Source organism: Oncorhynchus gorbuscha, linkage group LG22, assembly GCF_021184085.1.
Source record: "Oncorhynchus gorbuscha isolate QuinsamMale2020 ecotype Even-year linkage group LG22, OgorEven_v1.0, whole genome shotgun sequence".
NCBI lineage: Eukaryota > Metazoa > Chordata > Actinopteri > Salmoniformes > Salmonidae > Oncorhynchus > Oncorhynchus gorbuscha.
Genome location: NC_060194.1, coordinates 8,791,111 through 8,811,333, shown reverse-complemented (window position 1 = coordinate 8,811,333; position 20,223 = coordinate 8,791,111). Strand labels below are relative to the sequence as shown.

The following is a 20,223-nucleotide window of genomic DNA, read 5'->3' as shown; positions in this document are numbered from 1 at the left end:
GGGTCTTCTGTGTGGGTCCAGCCTGTCTGCAGCCATGCATGGGGCTTCATCCCATCAGTTTTGGACATCTAAACTGGGGATTTAAGGACTTATGGGAGGTTAAACCCCCGGATTCAAGCCCCCAGCCGCCTGTTTGAGGGATTACACTCCTCAGACCCCCATTTTCACCTCTTCATCCTGGCTAACGAGAAGTGGGGGTTGTCTTTGTGTTCGTGTCTCTGCCTGACATCTCTGGGGCCGAGGGATCTCTAAATGAGTGGGCTAACTGCTCTTAGACGTTAAAGAGATTCTCCGGTACGTTTGTATATATTTTTTGCCAGTAGTTTTGAAAGTAGCGCCCATGAGCTAAAAGTGGTCCCCAAAAATTGCATACTACAGTTGTGGGATCTTAATTTGAGCCAGTTTGATACAGCAGAAAAATGATCTTGCAGCAACAGGAAAATTGAATTATTGTGTGTATTATAATGAATGACAATTTATTGTAGGGTTTTAGAATTTCAGACATGATTTGCCCTAACATAAAATGTATCAATTGGAAATTATAAGCTTTGGTAGGCTTTTTAAACCTTGAATACAACACTGCCTTGCAGGAAAATTATCATCAACAAAATAGTGATCGAATGAAGATTCTATATCTCTACGTCTCAAATGTGCAGACTACCTCATTGCTCTCTCTCTCTCTGCTCTGTGTGCGTTTGCTAGCTGTCACTCAAACGGCAAGGTGCTGAAGCTTATTGGCTGAAACTCATAATGTTGGGAAAATGGCACCACACAGCTTCCAAAAAACAGTCACTTTCAGACTATGGATTTCGTGGCTAATTGAGGTAAGACAGTAATTCTGATCACAGATTATGCATGAATGAACTACACATTGACAAATCCAGCCCAAAGCTGGAGGTTAAAAAAAAGACTTACTAGTCTCCAAAGTACCCAAGCATGTCTTTAATTAAGTCCCCTATTTTAAGCAGTTCTGGACCGGTTTTGAATGAATCCAGCAGTTGCAGTTTCATCTCGCTGTGATATTCTCAGCCGGATTTTCAGCCCTCAACATGAAAAAATACTAAATAACTTAGTAGAATTGAATCACGACCACTTTCTTTTGGTCACCACTATGTCATCAGTTGTATGAAATGGGGATTGTTTGTTGATTGATTGTTACTACATTTAGAAAGCATTTAATTCATTTCAAACCCTATTCCCTTACTTTTGTTGAATAGGATGGTTTTTTCTTCTTATTTTCATAAGTTGCTGAGGTGTACAAATATTATCTATTTTTATCAGAAAGGTGAGTTTCAGACCTATGCAACATTTCTAATTATTGTTTATGGCCATCTCATGAAGATGTATTACTTTTAGGCATGTCTATTTGAGTGGAAATTTACATTTTTGTTACACCCTGATCTGTTTCACCTGTCTTTGTGCTTGACCCCACCCCCTTCCAGGTGTCGCCCATCTTCCCCATTATCCCCTGCGTACTTATACCTGTGTTTTCTGTTTGTCTGTTGCTAGTTCGTCTTGTTTGTCAAGCTTACCAGTGTTCGTCCTGTCAGCGCCTGTCTTTTTCACTGGCTCGCTTTTTCCTCATCCTCCTGGTTTTTGACCCTTGTCAGTCCTGGGCCTTGTACCTGCCTGCAAGACCACTCTGCCCGTCCTGAGCCTGCCTGCCGTCCGGTACCTTTGTCTCACCTCTGGATTATTGACCTCTGACTACCCTGAGCCTGCCTGCCGTCCGGTACCTTTGCTCCACCTCTGGATTACCAACCTCTGCCTGCCTTGACCTGTCATTTGCCTGCCCCTGTTGTTACAATAAACATTGTTACTTCACATGGTCTGCACTTGGGTCTTACCTTGATCCCTGATACATTTTGCCATATTGTTTAAAAGGTTGTGTAAATGGTACATGCTGTATTGTAACATAAAGATGAATGCTGAGGACCTTTTAGAGTCATAGAAGCCAGTGGAATGCACCATATCTTTTGAGGGGGGTGTGATGCAACAGCATAAATAGACATCAAATACACTATGTAGGCCTACAACTGTATTAATGTATCGATGAGATTGACTACCTAATGGACTGCCCTGCTCTAATGGTTTACAAGAACTGCCTATGCTAGCAGTACGGTAATGATTTGACTATATGGGTGTGTGCATGCGCTGCATGTGTGTGAGAATGAGGTCAACTTTGTGCCTATGTGAATGAATGGAAAAGTGTGGGTGTGTTTTTGTGTATGCCTGTGTGCGTGCATATGTTTACCAGTATGTGGTTTTGTGTGTGTTCATGTTCCTGTATTTGTGCCGTGCGTGTGTTCCGGTATATGCGTGTGTGGCATGTCTGGTGCCTGTGTGTTGCTGGCCAGAGCGTGAAGCTTCACTTCAGTGTGTGTGTTCCTGCCAGGTGTCCGTGCACTGCTGGCCAGAGTGGGAAGCTTCACTTTACAAGGGAGCCTACAGGGGTGGAAGTAAGCTGCCCTGAAACTTTAATGAGAGTCTGACATCTTCAACAGGACCGTCTCACTGCCCTCATCCTCATCCAACAGTCCCTATATGTGGAGTGAAAACCAGACAGACAACCTACTTTAATACGAGACAGACATTCTGCGGTCTCCTAAACACAAAGACACTATTGAAACTGTTTGTGGAGCTTTATTGTGAAGCTACGGAAAATAGCTAAATGTACATGCAAGTTGATGACTGTTCCTAACGATTTTGCCTTCTTAATTGTTTTTGATTGATTGACCAATTGTCCTATAGCCACATCATTTGCCAATTACAGTAGCAGATCAATATTTTGTTTACGTTGTTACGTGCTTGGCTGAACTGTAAAAACACTAGAGTACAGTAAATTCAATATGGGGAAATCCCTGATTAGTTGCCCTAATAAGGTCTACTGTAAATCAATGACCCAAATCAATAATGCATGCTTACCTCCTATCACTTAAATCTACACTACAGTAAGTACAGTAAGTACATGCACATCCTTAAAGGAGAACTATTCCACCTCTATTCCTGAGACAGTGGTTACTACAGAATTAGAATAGCCTACTTCAGTTGCAGTTACATTGACCAAAACCCTTCATTGGAAATAGTTCTCTTTTACCCCCCCCCATACTATATGTGAACGAGTGCTACAACCCCACCTGGAAAATGCCCTCCATTCACCATTTATAGTAGCAAAAATGTCCTCATTTGTTGTATGATTTGGAAATGTTAGAACTGGGCCATGCCAGTTTCTAAAAGAAAGCGCAAACTCTAATTTTAATCACATTTCTATAGCGGTGTGGGTAGAATGTTTTCATCTTTTGCAGTGACTTTTTCAAACAAAAAATGCATGCCACCTATTGCGAGTGCCAAACACTGGCTACGCATTCTGCAAGATTGATTGTCTATTCAAACAATTTGAAAGTAAATGCTATAGCCCATACTTCTTTACAATATTATACACTACTCGGCCAAAAGTATGTGGACCCCTGCTCATTGAACATCTCATTCCAAAATCATTGGCATTAATATGTAGTTTGTCCCCCACTGCTGCTATAACAGCCTCCACTCTTCTGGGAAAGCTTTCCACTAGATGTTGGAACATTGCTGCGGGGACTTGCTTCCATTCAGCCACAAGAGCATTATTAAGGTCGGGCACTGATGTTGGTCGATTAGGCCTGGCTCGCAGTCGTTGTTCCAATTCATCCCGAAGGTGTTTGATGGTTATGGGGTCAGGGCTTTGTGCAGGCCCATCAAGTTCTTCCACACCGAAAGGGCCTTCCTCAAACTGTTGCCACAAAGTTGGAATCACAGCATCGTCTAGAATGTCATTGTATGCTGTAGTGTTACGATTTCCCTTCACAGAAACTAAGGGCCCGAGCCCGAACCATGAAAAACAGCCCCAGACAATTATTCCTCCTCCATCAAACTTTACAGTTTGCACTATGCATTCGGGCAGCAAGTCTTCTCCTGGCAGCCGCCAAACCCAGATTTGTCCGTCGGACTGCCAGATGAGTTGTTGAAGCGTGATTCATCGCGGTGCCACGTTGAATGTTACTGAGCTCTTCAGTCTTCAGGCCATTCTACTGCTGATGTTTGTCTATGGAGATTGCATGGATTTTATACAATTGTCAGCAACGGCTGTGGTTGAAATAGCCAAATCAAATCAAATTGTATTTGTCACATACACATGATTAGCAGATGTTAATGCTAGTGTAGCGAAATGCTTATGCTTTTAGTTCTGACAGTGCAGTAATATCTAACAAGTAATCTAACAATTCCCCAACAACTACTTAATACACACAAATCTAAAGGGGTGAATGAGAATATGTACATGTAAGTATATGGATGAGCGATGGCTGAGCGGCGTAGGCAAGGTGCAATAGATGGTATAAGATACAGTATGTACATGTGATATGAGTAATGTAAGATATGTAAACATTATTAAAGTTGCATTATTTAGAGTGGCATGTACAAAGTGACTAGTGATCCATTTATTAAAGTGGCCAGTGATTGGGACTCAATGTAGGCAGCAGCCTCTCTGAGTTAGTGATTGCTGTTTAGCAGTCTAATGTCTCTCGGTTCCAGCTTTGATGCACCTGTACTAACCTCGCCTTCTGGATGGTAACGGTGTGAACAGGCAGTGGCTCGGGTGGTTTATGTCCTTGATGATCTTTTTGGCCTTCCTGTAACATCGGGTGATGTAGGTGTCAAGGAGGGTAGGTAGTTTTCCACCGGTGATGCGTTGTGCAGACCGCACCACCCTCTGGAGAATCTTGCTGCTGAGGGCAGTGCAGTTTCCGAACCAGGCAGTGATAAAAGTTTGTCAGGGTTTGGGGTGACAAGCCAAATTTCTTCAGGCGCTGTTGTGCCTTCTTCACAACACTTTCTTTGAAGGTGGACCATTTCAGTTTGTCTGAGATGTGTACACCGAGGAACTTAAAACATTCCACCTTCTCCACTGCAGTCCCTTCGATGTGGATAGGGGGGGGGGGGTGCTCCCTCTGCTGCTTCCTGAAGTCCACAACCATCTCCTTTGTTTTGTTGAATGAGAGGTTGTTTTCCTGACACCACACTCCGAGTGCCCTCACCTCCTCCCTGTAGGCTGTTTCGTCATGTTGTTGGTGATCAAGCCCACTACTGTTGTGTCGTCTGCAAACTTGATGATTGAGTTGGAGGCATGCATGGCCACGCAGTAGTGGGTGAACAGGGAGTACAGGAGGGGGCTGGAGGAGCGAAGTGGAGATGTTGTTTCCAACCTTCACCACCTGGAGGTCGGCCCGTCAGAAAGTCCACGACCTAATTGCACAGGGTGGGGTCGAGGGTACTATGGTGTTAAATACTGAGCTGTAGTCGATGAACAGCATTCTTACATAGGTATTCCTTACATAGGTATGAGATTGTGCAGTGTGATGGTGATTGCGTCATCTGTGGACCTGTTGGGGCGGTATGCAAACTGAAGTGGGTCTTGGGTGGCCGGTAAGGTGGAGGTGATATGATCCTTGACTAGTGTCATGACGTTGGCCTGGGGGGGAGGTTTATGACAGTCATAAATACCTCTTCCCCCCTTTTTCCTCTCTCTACCCTACTGAGGTTACATTTGCAAAACCCTTGGATAACATAGAGATTCTGGGAACATCAGAAGGTGGGGGGAAATGAACTATGTTCTGGTAATCCGAACAATTGTACATATGCGGTGGTACTTAATGAATATGATGTCAGTTCGGTTGTCATCTGAGACATTCTCATCAATGATAAGATGACATAAACTCCACAGTGGAAAGTCTACACCTCAGAGTTATTGGATTCACATGGAATTGTTGTTCAATTTAAATGTTTGAATATTAAATGATTTTAATATGGGAGATGTGGGTTTTCATAAGATAGGGCTGCTCAATCAATCAGTGGCCCGCCCTGTGAAGGGACATGGGCTATAAAACTTTTCAAACACAGCCTCCTCTCCCTTCCTATATAAGCCCTTGAGGACGACGGTCCTATGTCAGAATGATTCAGATAATAACTACAGAACGAAGCCAACATAAGCGTGAGCTTTGGTTGCGAATGGTATGAACTTTGAACTCTTATTCACTACAGAAGTGATACCTCCTAGCCGTTGAGTTAGCAACCGCAGCCGCAAACGCAGGTTAGAAAGGAACAGACAGAGTATACCATCTACCACACACCAACGTTATTACAACGTATCCAATTTACCAACAATCTTCATAGGACTTGGTTGGGCAACACGGCCTTCCATCTACAACCTACTGAAGCGCAGCTCAGAGTAAATATTTATTGCATTTTCCTTTTCCAAATGGGCGGTAATTTAGAATGCATAACATACTGTATTTACAATAGCACAGCTTCTTCCTTTGTTACTCAGTCTTCCCGCTCTCTCACTCAAACCCAGCCCTTTTATTTTGTGTGACAAGCTGTCATATCTCTTTCTGTCCGCTAGGGACGTTTTCCTTTATGATGTAATTTGTAATCAAGTTATGATTTAATTATGTGTATCTGTAATTCTGTGTGATTAGTTAGGTATTCAGTAAATAAATAACTAAACCCAATTTTGTATTGCAGATAACCAAGAATTTACAACTTTCAGATGAGACTGAAATAAGATGACGATTGATATTGACTGCCATTGATGTAAAATATTACTAGGTCTTTAAGAGTTTATTCGGAAGATATCAGCACTATAAATATTTTTTCGTGGTGCCCGACTCTCTAGTTAATTACATTTACATGATTAGCTCAAACAGGTGATATTAATTACGGAGAAATTATTTTATAGTATAGCATGTCATATCACTTAATCCGGCATAGCCAAAGACACGACACTAGTCTCTCAAAACACTTCATGATGACAGAAGTGAGTGCTACGGGGCGGTAGTCATTTAGTTCAGTTATCTTTGCCTTCTTGGGTACAAGAACTGTAACGACGTTTGTCTGTTGTAAGAAGAGAGTCAGACCGAAATGCAGCGTGTAGGTTACTCATGACTTTAATGAAAGAAAACGGTACATGAAATAACTGATATAAGAAAACAACAAACGAAACGTGAAACTAATTACAGCCTATCTGGTGACTACAACACAGAGACAGGAACAAACACCCACAAAATACAACGCGAACTCAGGCTACCTAAATACGGTTCCCAATCCGAGACAATGAGAATCACCTGACTCCAATTGAGAATCGCCTCAGGCAGCCAAGCCTAACTAGACACACCCCTAATCATACACAATCCCAATTAATACAAACCCCAATACGAAACACAACATATAAACCCATGTCACACCCTGGCCTACCCAAACATATACCAAAAACACAAAATACAATGGTAACCATCTTGAATATGTCTGTAAACACACCAGCCAGCTGGTCTGCGCATGCTCTGAGGACGCAGCTAGGGATGCCATCTGTGCCAGCAGCCTTGCGAGGGTTAATACGTTTAAATGGGGTGTCCACATACTTTGTAGTGTATATTGTTCAGTATTTTGTTGATCAATACATGATTTTCTTTCTCCTGCCTTGGTATAGGCTCTGAGATGAAATAGACTATGATGTTGCGCTCCTATTGCACAGCAATACTGCAACCTACACGTACAGTTGAATAGTTTAAATAGGCTAACGTTCTATTTACTTTCAAGCATGCCTGGCTATTGAATGAACAATGGATAGATGGTAGACTCATTTTTTGTTGTGCAGCGGGAATCAACCTGTTTGACCTTTTGATGTCAGAAAAGTAGGGACAGTAATATGTCCTGCAAAATGATTATGATTTAAGCCTACATAAGAAAAGTAAAACAAACAGAGGCCTATTAGGCTATATGCTGCTGTGCGATAGCATTACCAATGGCAAATGCATCTGTTTAATCATTTGGCCTACGTTTTAATGTTTTTCTTATTATTCCCAACCACCATAATACCTCCAAGTTCCCCAAAACAACAACATGAGCTTGCAATACAATTGATCAACCACTAGAAGTTGTACATCCTCATGGTTTAAGCTTTGCTTGGAGATACGTACATTTTTACCAACCTTTGCAGGAAAACTGAGCCTCCTGCTCCCTACCTGCTCTGCTCTCTGCTGTATCTAAATCAATACAATTGAATTAGGGACAGCAGTTAATACACCCTAAATTCCCATTTGTTTCTGTAAACTAATTTGTGGTCGCCTCTGACACAGTCCCCGTCCCCCGCCTCCCCTCTGCAGGACTCCTTGTTTCTGCAGCCGAGTGCGAGACCGAACCGAGGGGGGAGGGAGGGAGGGGGGAAAGTGAGGGGAGGGGGCGAGGGGAACGGAGGGTAGGGTTGATGAAAACAACAGATCGCTGCTACCCTGATCCTTTTGTGTATACGGTGTTAATCCAGCCGTAAAAGCCCGCTGCATCCGCGTCTTGTACCCGAGTGCTCCCATCACACAAACAACTACCCTGTGTCCTTATGGAAAGCAATGTCTGGATAGTCATACTGTAAACACAGCACTAGCAGCAGTAGCATCTCATAACAAACACACAAGATCACAACCTCATACTCTAACTGTGCCATTTGTGTGTCCATTTGTCTGAGTTGCGCTAGGGATGTGCAGCCTTAACATAGATTTCCTCTTTGCGTGGTTGTGCAGAGTGCGTTTTAATTCATGGGGGGGGTGAAGTTGTGTTTTGCAGATGGGTTTTGTTTTTTGGGTGCTTTCTGACATTTTCTCTATGTGCATTTGTTGTTTTTGTTCCATTTGTGCATACAGAGTCGTTGGTTTGTTTGGTATGGATGTATGAATGCATACATGTGTATGTAAGTCAGTGTATTCATTGTGTGCTGTGTTTTTGTGTGTATCCCATGCTTGTTTACAAGCTGAACGAGAGAGAGGGGGGGATAGAGGGAGGGAGCGGTAGTGTGGTTGCCGGGGGGGGGGGGGCTGTGTCTAAAGAGGACACACCCTGGCAGCAGCGGAGGCACCAATGCCCCTCCCACCCCCAACCCCCTCTACTCCAACCCACAACGCCAGGCAGCTGATTAGAGAGCTCTCCGTGGTGCTGAAAAGAGAAAAACACATTCAGACACACAGTAGGTGCAGTACGGCCATGAGAGAGAGAGAGCGAGAGAAAGAAAGTGAGAGAGCGAGAGAGAGAGAGGAAGGTAGAGTAGGCGTGTTCTTTGTGTTGTGATCCACGCTTCTGAAGCCTGGACTCATCTGCTGTGGCTCAGGCTAGCAGAGAGGAGCTCTGTGTGGATGAGAGAGGCAGTGGAGGGATGCTCCGACTGAACACCCCCTGACACACACATACACACACCGCTCTTCTTTTCATATACGGGCACGAACTGCACCTGTGGCACACACACACACCTGGAAAGCCGAGGGTTCATCGGATCAGACAGAAAAAGCCACGAAGAACAAGTCAACTCCGGCGTGTGAATTCATTCTGCAGAAAGTCAGGCTGCAAGTCAAGAGGAGTGTGTGCGAGGCTTGTTTGTGTCTGTCTGTTTGCTTGTCAGTGAGGATGTGTGTGTGATGCTGTTCGGGTCTGGTCCAGTGCTGCTGCCTCCTTCCGTGCTCTGTAGCATGTGCAGATGAGTGTGAAGCTGGCCCCTGGGTTGGAGTCTAGCATCGTTTGGACAGGGACTTGGGTCTCGGGTCTCTCCGGCTACCCAGGGGAGGGAGCACTGATCTGGGCATCCACTGGCCTTGCTGGCACTGCCCCTGCCCTGGAGTACTCCTCTGAGCAAGCCTTACTGTCGGGAGCGTACAATGGCTACTGGACTTCCCTGTGGATTTAAGTGGAATTCTGCACAGATGCTCCAGGATCTGTCCGAGTTGTTCAGCGGCTCGCACTGGACTCACCTGGAGAACACCGCTTTGGCCCTCAAGTCAGCAGGGACACAGCTCCACTGTAAGTAACACACACACACACACACACACACACACACACACACACACACACACACACACACACACACACACACACACACACACACACACACACACACACACACACACACACACACACACACACACACACACACACACACACACACACCCCTTCTCCTAACCTATCAAGTGAAATTGTATTTGTCACGTGCCAAATATAACAGAATACAACCTTACTGTGAAGTGCTTAGTTACAAGCCTTTAACCAGCAATATAGAAAATATAAATAAAGGAAATATTAACTAAATAAACGAAAGTAAAAAATTTAATCCAAATTTACACAAGAAAATTACGTAACTATAACGAGGCTATTTACAGGTTAGTCGAGGTAATTAGTAAAGTGACTATGAATAGACAATAAACAGCAAGTAGCAGCAGTGTAAAAACAAGAGGGGGGGGGGGGGGGGGGGTCAATGTAAATAGTCTGGGTGGCCATTGATTAAATGTTCAGCAGTCTTATAGCTTGGAGGTAGAAGCTGTTAAGGAGCCTTTTGGTCCTAACTTGGCGCTCCGGTACCGCTTGCTGTGCGTAAGCAGAGAGAACAGTCTATGACTTGGGTGACTGGAGTCTTTGACAATTTTTTGGGCTTTCCTCTGACACCACCTAGTATATAGGTCCTGGATATCAGGAAGCTTGGCCCCAGTGATGTACTGGGCCGTACGCACTACTCTCTGTAGCGCCTTACGGTGAGATGCCGAGCAGTTGCCATACCAGGCGCTGATGCAACTGGTTAGGATGCTCTCGATGGTGCAGCTGTAGAATATTTAGAGGATCTGGGGACCCATGCCAAATCTTTTCAGTTTCCTGAGGGGGAAAAGGCATTGTCGTGCCCTCTTCATGACTGTCTCTGTATGTTTGGACCATGATAGTTCATCAGTGATGTGGACACCAATGAACTTGAAACTCTTGCTTACATTGAGGGAGAGGTTGTTGTCCTGGCACCACACTGCTAGGTCTCTGACCTCCTCCCTATAGGCTGTCATCGTTGTCGGTGATCAGGTCTACCGCTGTTGTGTCGTCAGCAAACAGCGCCATTGATTTCATAGGGTTCACCTTTGTTACCTGATCCTCTGTATGATGAGGGATGGTTTTCACTGACCTAGCTGTGCAATTTTTTTGACACCACTCGAGAATATCCCCATACCCCCAGTGCCACCGTTGCCTAGATACGGACGTAGTGCGCCACTTTCATTCCCGTTTGGGGAAAAAGGCTGCCTTGGATGACCAACTGTTGCAATCAATGTCACCTAAGAAGAGGATTGGATGGAGAGGGTAGTCAAACATGAGGCGTAGTGAGGGAAAGAAAGGATGTGGGTTAGGTTCGGAGCTGCAAAACAACATTTTAAGAGAAAAGATTGAGTAACAAATTGCACGCACTGGAGAGAGAGCATCTCCAACAGATATAGCTGATTTTAAACGAGAGAAAAGATCAAAGAAAGAGGTGAAAGGAAGGGAAGAGATGATGAACTGTGCAGGACCATAGGAGGAGAAACAGGGCTGCAAGGTTTTACTGAAAAACAGTGTGATAAACAAGCTGATCCCAGCGCTGCACAGCGCTGCAGGCTTACAGGGATTACAGAGGCAGGCTTAATTCAGCTCCAGCAGTGTTTGAATCCTGCGTTGCCCCCCCCCCCGTCACTGACAGAATTTTACCTCTGCACTGAACACATCCACTTAACATGTCCACTCATCACTTCAACACTGAGATTCCACGGTGGGCTTCAAAAGTGCTTCACCACTCAGCAGCTTCATGAAACCACTGCGCTTTGAAACTATGGTCCATGGACCAAAATTCAACCACTAGATGCAGCGTAGAGGGCCGGCACTCAGAAAAAGATGCAAAAGTGCCCTGTGCCTGTGCATCAATGATAAACTTCAACTATGAGATGCAATTCTGCAGCATTAACTGTAGCGCTCCAGCCACAAGCTAAAACACAGTTCTGTAAATTAGGTCTGTCTCTCGTCTCTCTGTGACCCTGATTCAAAACTGGGCCCTTTTAAAAATGAGTGGTCTCTGGAGCAAACCGGAACAGACTGCCCCACGTGCAGTTAAACTCACTAACCCCAACGTCGAGGTTATTCATGGACAGACAGAACAGACAGACAGTAGAGGTATAGTGTGTAGTGTGCCAGACAATTATCTGGTCTTTCTAAGTTAGCCATGCCATCCATTTGGCTGCTCTCCAAACTCTCTGACTCACACACACACGCACACTCGCGCACACACACACACACACACACACACACACACACACACACACACACACACACACACACACACACACACACACACACACACACACACACACACACACACACACACACACACACACACACACACACACACACACACACACACACACATTCACACACACACATAGACAGACACACACACACACACACACACACACACACACACACACACACACACACACACACACACACACACACACACACACACACACACACACACACACACACACACACACACACACACACACACACACACACACACACGCATATGTGCTCATACACGCACACACACACACACGCACGCACGCACACACACACACACACACACACACACACACACACACACACACACACACACACACACACACACACACACACACACACACACACACACACACACACACACACACACACACACACACACACACACACACACACTGTCCCCCAGGTCCCCTCCCCCCACTCCACACACAGTCCACTCAGTGCCGCTCACACGTAAACAGCACGAGTCTCTTAGGCTTATCTGAAAACATTGACCTACATAAAAGTGTGTGTTCTCTTCTCTTCTGCTACAGACTCCTGCAGGACGCATTGTGCTGTTGCACGCACACACATACCGGTACACACACATTCCCTCTCAAACAGCATCTATGCACAGTGTGCACTCTGCATCTACGTGCTCACTGAATTCGCACACCTCATCGTCAGATGCTCAATGGTGCGTTTGGATGTGGCTGTAAACAGTGCTGTTTTCACCGTCCATTCCTGTCATATGAGCGAAAGCAAAGGGGTTGACAGTCGAGCAGCCGTCAGGGAAGAGGCTCTTTTTCCCCCAATGGAGCATCCTCCTTCACGCAGCTCGCCTGTGACGCACAACTGTGTTTGTGGAGGAATCTTATAAAGAATAATCTTGCAGGCAAAAGCACAAGCCAGATTATTTGATCAGGAACCACAGCAGTTCTACGTGTAAATCCAGCACAAATCACAGGAATGCACATGAGTGCAATCGGTAGCATAATGCCTGATATTCCGTATGCGTAGTACGTGACGTTGAAGGACTTCTCAGTACTGTATGTTGCTTCATCCTAAGCCTAAGGCTACTGTCATTCGGTTGTGTGTCATTTGTTTTCCTTCTTTCATCCGTAAGTTCTTGATCCATTGAAGCCATTTATCAGGGCGACTAGACAGTGGGGCCCCTTCAGAGTTGTGTGTTTGTACTATACGTTTCCCATGCTCCAGGGGGGATAATGATGAAACTTGTGGTCGCAGCCATGACGCAACTGTTACCACTAATACTAACAACCCATTTATAAGCAAAAAAAACCCCACCCATACACAGCCACCAGCCACCGTAAACATCACTGAGCCCACTATACCATATTTGTCATTAACACTACTCTGTGTTCCTCTCGAAGAAGGCTGCCGGATCGCTTGTGAAGAATGATGAGCTCCAAAGAGGAAGAAACTCTGAGATTTCTCCAGTATGTTGAAGATAGCGGACTAAGAGCCTACAGCGGGCTGGTCTCTCAGAACCTGGATCACGCCAGGAATGAGAGGAACAGGATTTACCTACAGGAGAAGAACGACAAGAAGAGAAAACAGGAAGAAGCCATAAAGAGGTAGGAGACTTAAAAATGTGTTCGTACACCTACAGGACACTCCTTCCAAAACCTGGGCCGCAGACCTTTGAGAAATGATACAAATATACAGTCACGTCATGCTTGTCTATAGACGTGAGATGCCACACCATACTAGTGTGAGGACTTAACGTTAAATGTAACAAAGCATCAACGACAGTCATGCATCTTATAATACACCTGAAGACACACACACACACACACCGCATGCTTATACAGTTATATATAGATTCACTTCTACATGATATGCTTGTAAAGTCGCAGGCTTAAGTTGCACTGTGCTGCCGATGCCACGGACCTCTTACAATTACATTTACAGCCTCCAAGACAATGAATCTGGCCCAAACGAGCCCTTAGGGCACCTTGTCCAATCTTTCAAGGGGGCCTTCGGTTTTCCATTTCCTTAAGCTGAGTGTACACTATGTGATTTCTGCCCCGAAGTTTTTGAGATCGGAGACAAAATCCCCATGTCGTTGACTACTTGGGGCGCGCGGCTGCCACCGACACTCGTTTAATGTGAATGAGTCAGAGACACAATCTGAGGGCTTTGACCCATCTTTGAGCAGTCTCAGACGTCCCAATATTTGGAAACGTGTTTGAGTTTATCGGCACAAAATCTGCAATGCTCTTGTAGTGTGAGACATGCAACAGCAAGATTTGAGAACTGTGATCTGCAGTAGCCAGTGAGATGATGACGTTGCATCGCATCACCCAGAATGTGTACACTGGAGCAGGGGAAATGACTCTGACACACAATGTTATTAAATTCAAAATGTATTGGCTAGATATTTCAACTCTGTATCACACGCGTGAATGTCTGACGTTTCTGAGGCTGCTTTGAGCTATGGCTCGTTCTAGCTATCTAATCACGTCCTTGTTTTAACGAGACAGCGTGGTATCGAGAATCCTCACCACAAAGGGAAGAACCTTATCGTGTGTGACCCACGTCTGCGCCACATCGTTTAGTGTGCACGGTGCACACCGCTACGTCGGCAGTGCACAAACACAACAGGAAAGACGGTTGTTTAATGTGAGAGGCTCAGCGATGTTAGGATTTTAAAAGTTCTCGAGTGTTCCGCCCGGCGTTATGGTGTGCTATTCTGATTTGGAGCAAAGGCTTTTACTGCGTTGGTCAAACTGTTGAGTTTCCATACACAACAGAGAGGAAAGGATGTGTGTACTGTTTGTGGTTCTTGAGTGGGTGTGCATGGGCGTGCGTGTGTGCGTGTGTGTGTGCGTGTGTGTGCGCGTGTGTGTCTTGGGTGTGTAACATGTCCTCAGTCCCTTCTGTTAAGAGCTCACAGTGTGTGCGTGTGTGTGTGTGTCCCTTAAGCCATGGCATATTGCTATACTTTGGGGTGCCAGTGGGTCGGTGCGGTCCTCTCTACGGAGTAGAGTTAATTTATCATTTACTGACTTATTTGGGACTTGTCCTTGGCTGGAGGTCGTCCCTGCCTGCTCCACTTGATGGAGAGTAGTTTTAAGGTAGCCTGGTCTCAGATCTGTTTGTGCCGTACAGCCAACCCTTATGGTCATTGTTTGGCATGGTAACGACAATAGCACTTGGCAAGACGGCAGAAACAGATGCCAACAACCATAGGAGCACAAACAGATCTGGGACCAGGCTAGATTTAGGGAGATTGTGATCATAAAATTGATGGATGAGCCCACGTTCACTATTGGACATAAATGCACTAAGTGTGTGATTGGTTTAAGGTTGTTTTTAATCAACAGAACTCTAGGCTATATTTGTTAGCTGGCTAATGATGGAAGATTGGGCCAAAACTCAAAACCAGTCATATATAATGTACATAATATTATTTACTAACTGAGAGTTTGTAATTTCAGTCCTCTGATACAGTGGTTACAAACACTCCTACAAAGCATTGGAATTTGCATTGGAATAGTCAGTAGTGTCTTGCAAATGTTTGCGTCCTCTTTCATCCTCTGTCCAGGTGAAAGTGAGGCAGAGGAGACTGGTTGTCCATACTTGGGGCTATGTAGCGGCACCACGTGGCATCCGAAAGCTGAGCGAATAGGAAGTGGCTGCACGACATGGGCAGCACGTGGAGCCGGCGTGCTTTGGTTGTGTGTGAACAAGTAGGCGCTGTGGAGGCAAGTGTGTGGTTCGCCCATAAAAGACATGACAGCAGATGGATAGAGAGGCGTCTGGTTGTGTGTTGCTTTCCAATGCTACATGTTAACAGTGGTAGCAGAGTTCCTCGACAGATTCTTATTCTACAAGTGTTTGCGACATTTTCTAGGTCTAGGGAATGTGTTCCAAACCTGAACAGTCATCACTCTTTAAGCCTTGTACGGCATTGATTGCTTTCACCTGTTAAGCTCTGCAAATGTTGTGGAGAGTGTCAGGTATGTGCAGTGTATGTGCAGCTTTGGCCATTTAGTGTCTTCTTCTGATAGTAAATCAACTACAGTTGACTCGTAATATTATTTTCCATTCATTAACTGTATATGTTCTCTGCACTTGCAATGTGCACTGCACTGCACTATGCACAGCACCGTTTACATGAGTAGCGTTTATGAGCAAGTTCTGTTTGAGAAACCAATATAGTGCATGTTTTAAAGCACAAAGTCCCAGGTCCTCCAGTCGTATGACGAAACGTTCTGTGGAGAGCACAAGAAACTCATATTACTTTTCACTTAATGATCACATTGCAGCAAAAGTTACCTAGCACACCGACAGCGAGTCTGATGTCATCCTAATTTTGTACCCATTCCAAGGGAGGTGCTGCCTTGAGGAAAGTGCTATCTAGTGTCCTGATATCTCTCTATTCGTTTCTCAGCTGTTGTCAATGTAAAATATTAATACACAGTAGCTAGAGGAAGAGTATAAAAAAAATAGCTGGATTTTGGACGAGGCCTATAAGTAGGTCAATGAGACGACCCATTTTTACAGTAACTGATGGAGGGAGAGAGAGAAGCAAAAATAAAGAGAGATAGAGAGGGGGAGAAAGAGAGATATACGAGAGAAAATGGGAGAGAGAGAATGGGAGAGAACGGGAGAGAGCGAGAGGGAGGGGGAGAGAAAAGAAACCTGTTAGAAAGAGATTAAGTGTGGAGAGCTCACTAGCAGGAGATGTGTTCTGCCTGGTGACAGCTGGAACAGCCGCAGGCCAATCAGAGCACCAAGTTGGTTTGAGTGAGGAGGGTCTTCCTGCCTACAGTGCCATCCCACTTGTGTTTCCATTGTATCTGAAGGAGTAGTTATTCACACACACACAGGGATATACACGCACAGGGTTGTTGTCGGGCAGTTCTGGTTCTGTGTCTACTTGTGTCTCTATGTGACTTGGAATGTGCAATATGTCACCAACAAACAAAATAATTGGGTTTATGTGTGAGATTAATTGTAAGTGAAACGTCTGTCCATAACACTCCGTGTGTATTGTCACACACAAACACACACACACACACACACACACACACACACACACACACACACACACACACACACACACACACACACACACACACACACACACACACACACACACACACACACACACACACACACACACACACACACACACACACACACACACACACAAACTTAGTTCTGTTCTTTTTTGGTGTCTTATTGTGCATTCAATGTCACATAGACTCAAGTAGCCTACTGACACAGAGCCAGAACTGCCCGACGACAACCCTTCATCCAACTGTTCCTTGTGCACCTGTGGTCTAAGTTCCAGCCAATCACTGGGCAAAGATCCTATAAATAACACACACATACACTCCAGCAGTTACACACCTGGTACATACACAGTTCTGTATGTGTTAATGTTCATGGGTGCTTTCCTGCAGACGCCTATGTGTGAGCGAGCAGAGCTTAATTATTATTACGTCTGATTATGATTACATCATTATTGTCATTTCTGCAGAGTATATGAATTAAGTACCACCATGTTATAGTGAAGCCATATTTCCACATTGCATGGATAAAGTTTTTCCAATTCTAGGGAAATAACAAATGATTATGAAATAACAATAATGTTATAACATTAGCTGATAATTTCTGCAGCGTTTATGAGTTCAAAGCAAAAGCTACAACTCGTCACTTGATTTACAACACTGAAAACGATGAAGATTCTTAAAGGGTTCTTCCTCAGCTGGTATGGTTCCTTGGGGAACTCTTAGCCGATAAAGAACCTTTGAGTTAAGTGGAGGTTTCTTGATGGGACATCTACAGTTCTTCGGGAAGTCTTAAAGGTTTTGAAATATATGGAAGCCTGCAGATGTGTCCCTTTCATGGCATACAGACAATTGGCCAGTGTTAACTTCTTTGGGCTGGAGGCAGTATTGAGTAGCTTGTATGAAAAAGGTGCCCAGAGTAAACTATCCAAACATTTGGATAGAAAACACTCTGACGTTTCTAAAACTGTTTGATTGATGTCTGTGAGTATAACAGAACTCATATGGCAGGCAAAAACCTGAGAAAAAATCCAACCAGGAAGTGGGAAATCTGAGGTTTGTAGTTTTTCAACTCTTGGCCTATCGAATACACAGTGTCTATGGGGTCAAATTGCACTTCCTAAGGCTTCTGCTAGATGTCAACAGTCTTTAGAATCTTGTTTGGTGCTTCACTATGAAATGGGGGCAAATGAGAGGGGAATGAGTCAGAGGTCTGCCAGAGAGCCATAAGCTGGTGACGCGCATTCACGTGAGAGTTAGCTCTGTTCCATCGCATTGCAAAGGAATTCTCCGGTTGGAACATTATTGAGGATTTATGTTAAAAACATCCTAAAGATTGATTCAAAACATCGTTTGACATGTTTCTACGAACTGTAATGGAACTTTTTGATTTTTCGTCTGCTCCAAGTGATCCTAGTGAGTTTGAATTTGTGAACTAAATGCGCAAACAAAAGGAGGTATTTGGACATAAATGATGGACTTTATCGATCAAAACAAACATTTATTGTGGAACTGGGATTTCTGGGAGTGCATTCTGATGAAGATCATCAAAGGTAAGTTAATATTTATAATGCTATTTCTGACTTCTGTTGACTACACAACATGGTGGATATCTGTTTGGGTTGTTTTGGTCTCTGAGCGCCGTACACAAATTATAGCATGATGTGCTTTTTCCGTAAAGTTTTTAAAAAATCTGACACAGCAGTTGCATTAAGGAGAAGTGTATCTATAATTATGTGCATAATAGGTGTATCTTTAATCAATGTTTATTATGAGTATTTCTGTAAATTGATGTGGCTCTCTGCAAAATCACCGGATGTTTTGGAACTACTGAACGTAATGCGCCAATGTAAACTGAACTAAATATGAACTCTATCGAACAAAACATACATGTATTGTGTAACATGAAGTCCTATTAGTGTCATCTGATGAAGATCATCAAAGGTTAGTGATTCATTTATCTGTATTTCTACTTTTTGTGACTCCTCTCTTTGGCTGGAAAAATGGCTGTGTTTTTCTGTGACTTGGCTCTGACCTAACATAATCGTTTGGTTAGCTTTCGCTTTAAAGCCTTTTTTGAAATTGGACACTGTGGTGCGATTAACAAGAAGTGTATCTTTAAAATGGTATAAAATACTTGTATGTTTGAGGAATTTTAATTATGGGATTTCTGTTGTTTTGAATTTGGCGCCCTGCACTTTCACTGGCTGTCGTCATATCGATCCCGTTAGCGGAATCCCAGCCCAAAGAGTTATTAACTGCTGTTGATTTTTCTGTGTAACACTTTTTGTGTTGATTCAGGAGTTAAATTAACACTCAGTGGTGTAAAATAACCCCAGTGTTGGTGACAATAACCAAAGTTGAACCAAAACCATGCCCATCGTTATCATATTTCCCAGCATGCTCTACTGCAGGTGGATTTTAAGAATTGTTTGTTTCAATATCTATGTTTTTGCATGTACACAATTGATTAATTAATCATATTCTACTCAAATATAAATAACATACATTTTTGTAAACTAATTCAATCTGTTACTATGGACTGAGGCTATTGCACCCATTACTGAAATTATTGTTCCACTTTATATCATCTCATATCTTAGTCTTCATAACACTGGCAGTCATTCTGAAAGCAAATGCTGGCTATCCCCGCTTCCTGGATTCCAATAGGATTTACACATCACTTTGCAAGATGGCATAATGTGCCGTTCAGGCCTGATGTGGCCTGTAAACCACGAGTTTCAGGCTACTGTATTAGGGTAAAACTAGGGTTTCAAAATAAGCCTTATGAATTATGCTGTGTTAAAAAATAAATGTTTAATGATAACACATTCACTTAGGATTTCGCATGGTGAAGGCCACAGGACTGAAAATGTATGAATGCAACAACCAAGCCTCTGTAGCAAACACAGTTATTGGTGGTACTGGTAACTCAAAAATGTACTTGAAAGGCACCCTGAGAAATATGCAGATTTTTCTCAACAATAGGGTGTTAAGT

General features: G+C 44.0%; 1 protein-coding gene across 3 annotated transcripts in view; it reads left to right on the top strand.

The window, feature by feature from the left end:
* The first annotated feature begins 9,027 nt into the window (after positions 1–9,027).
* Positions 9,028–20,223, top strand: part of LOC124009079 (neuronal tyrosine-phosphorylated phosphoinositide-3-kinase adapter 2-like) — a 28,331-nt gene continuing 17,135 nt past the window's right edge. The window contains exons 1-2 of one of the 3 annotated variants that reach the window (XM_046320580.1): positions 9,028–9,867; positions 13,578–13,778. In XM_046320580.1, coding sequence (XP_046176536.1) covers positions 13,600–13,778 — 179 coding nt within the window. In that variant the 5' untranslated portion in view covers positions 9,028–9,867; positions 13,578–13,599. Of the gene's footprint in view, positions 9,868–13,574; positions 13,779–20,223 lie in introns of all 3 variants that reach the window. The other 2 variants (XM_046320579.1, XM_046320581.1) reach the window with 2 other exon arrangements.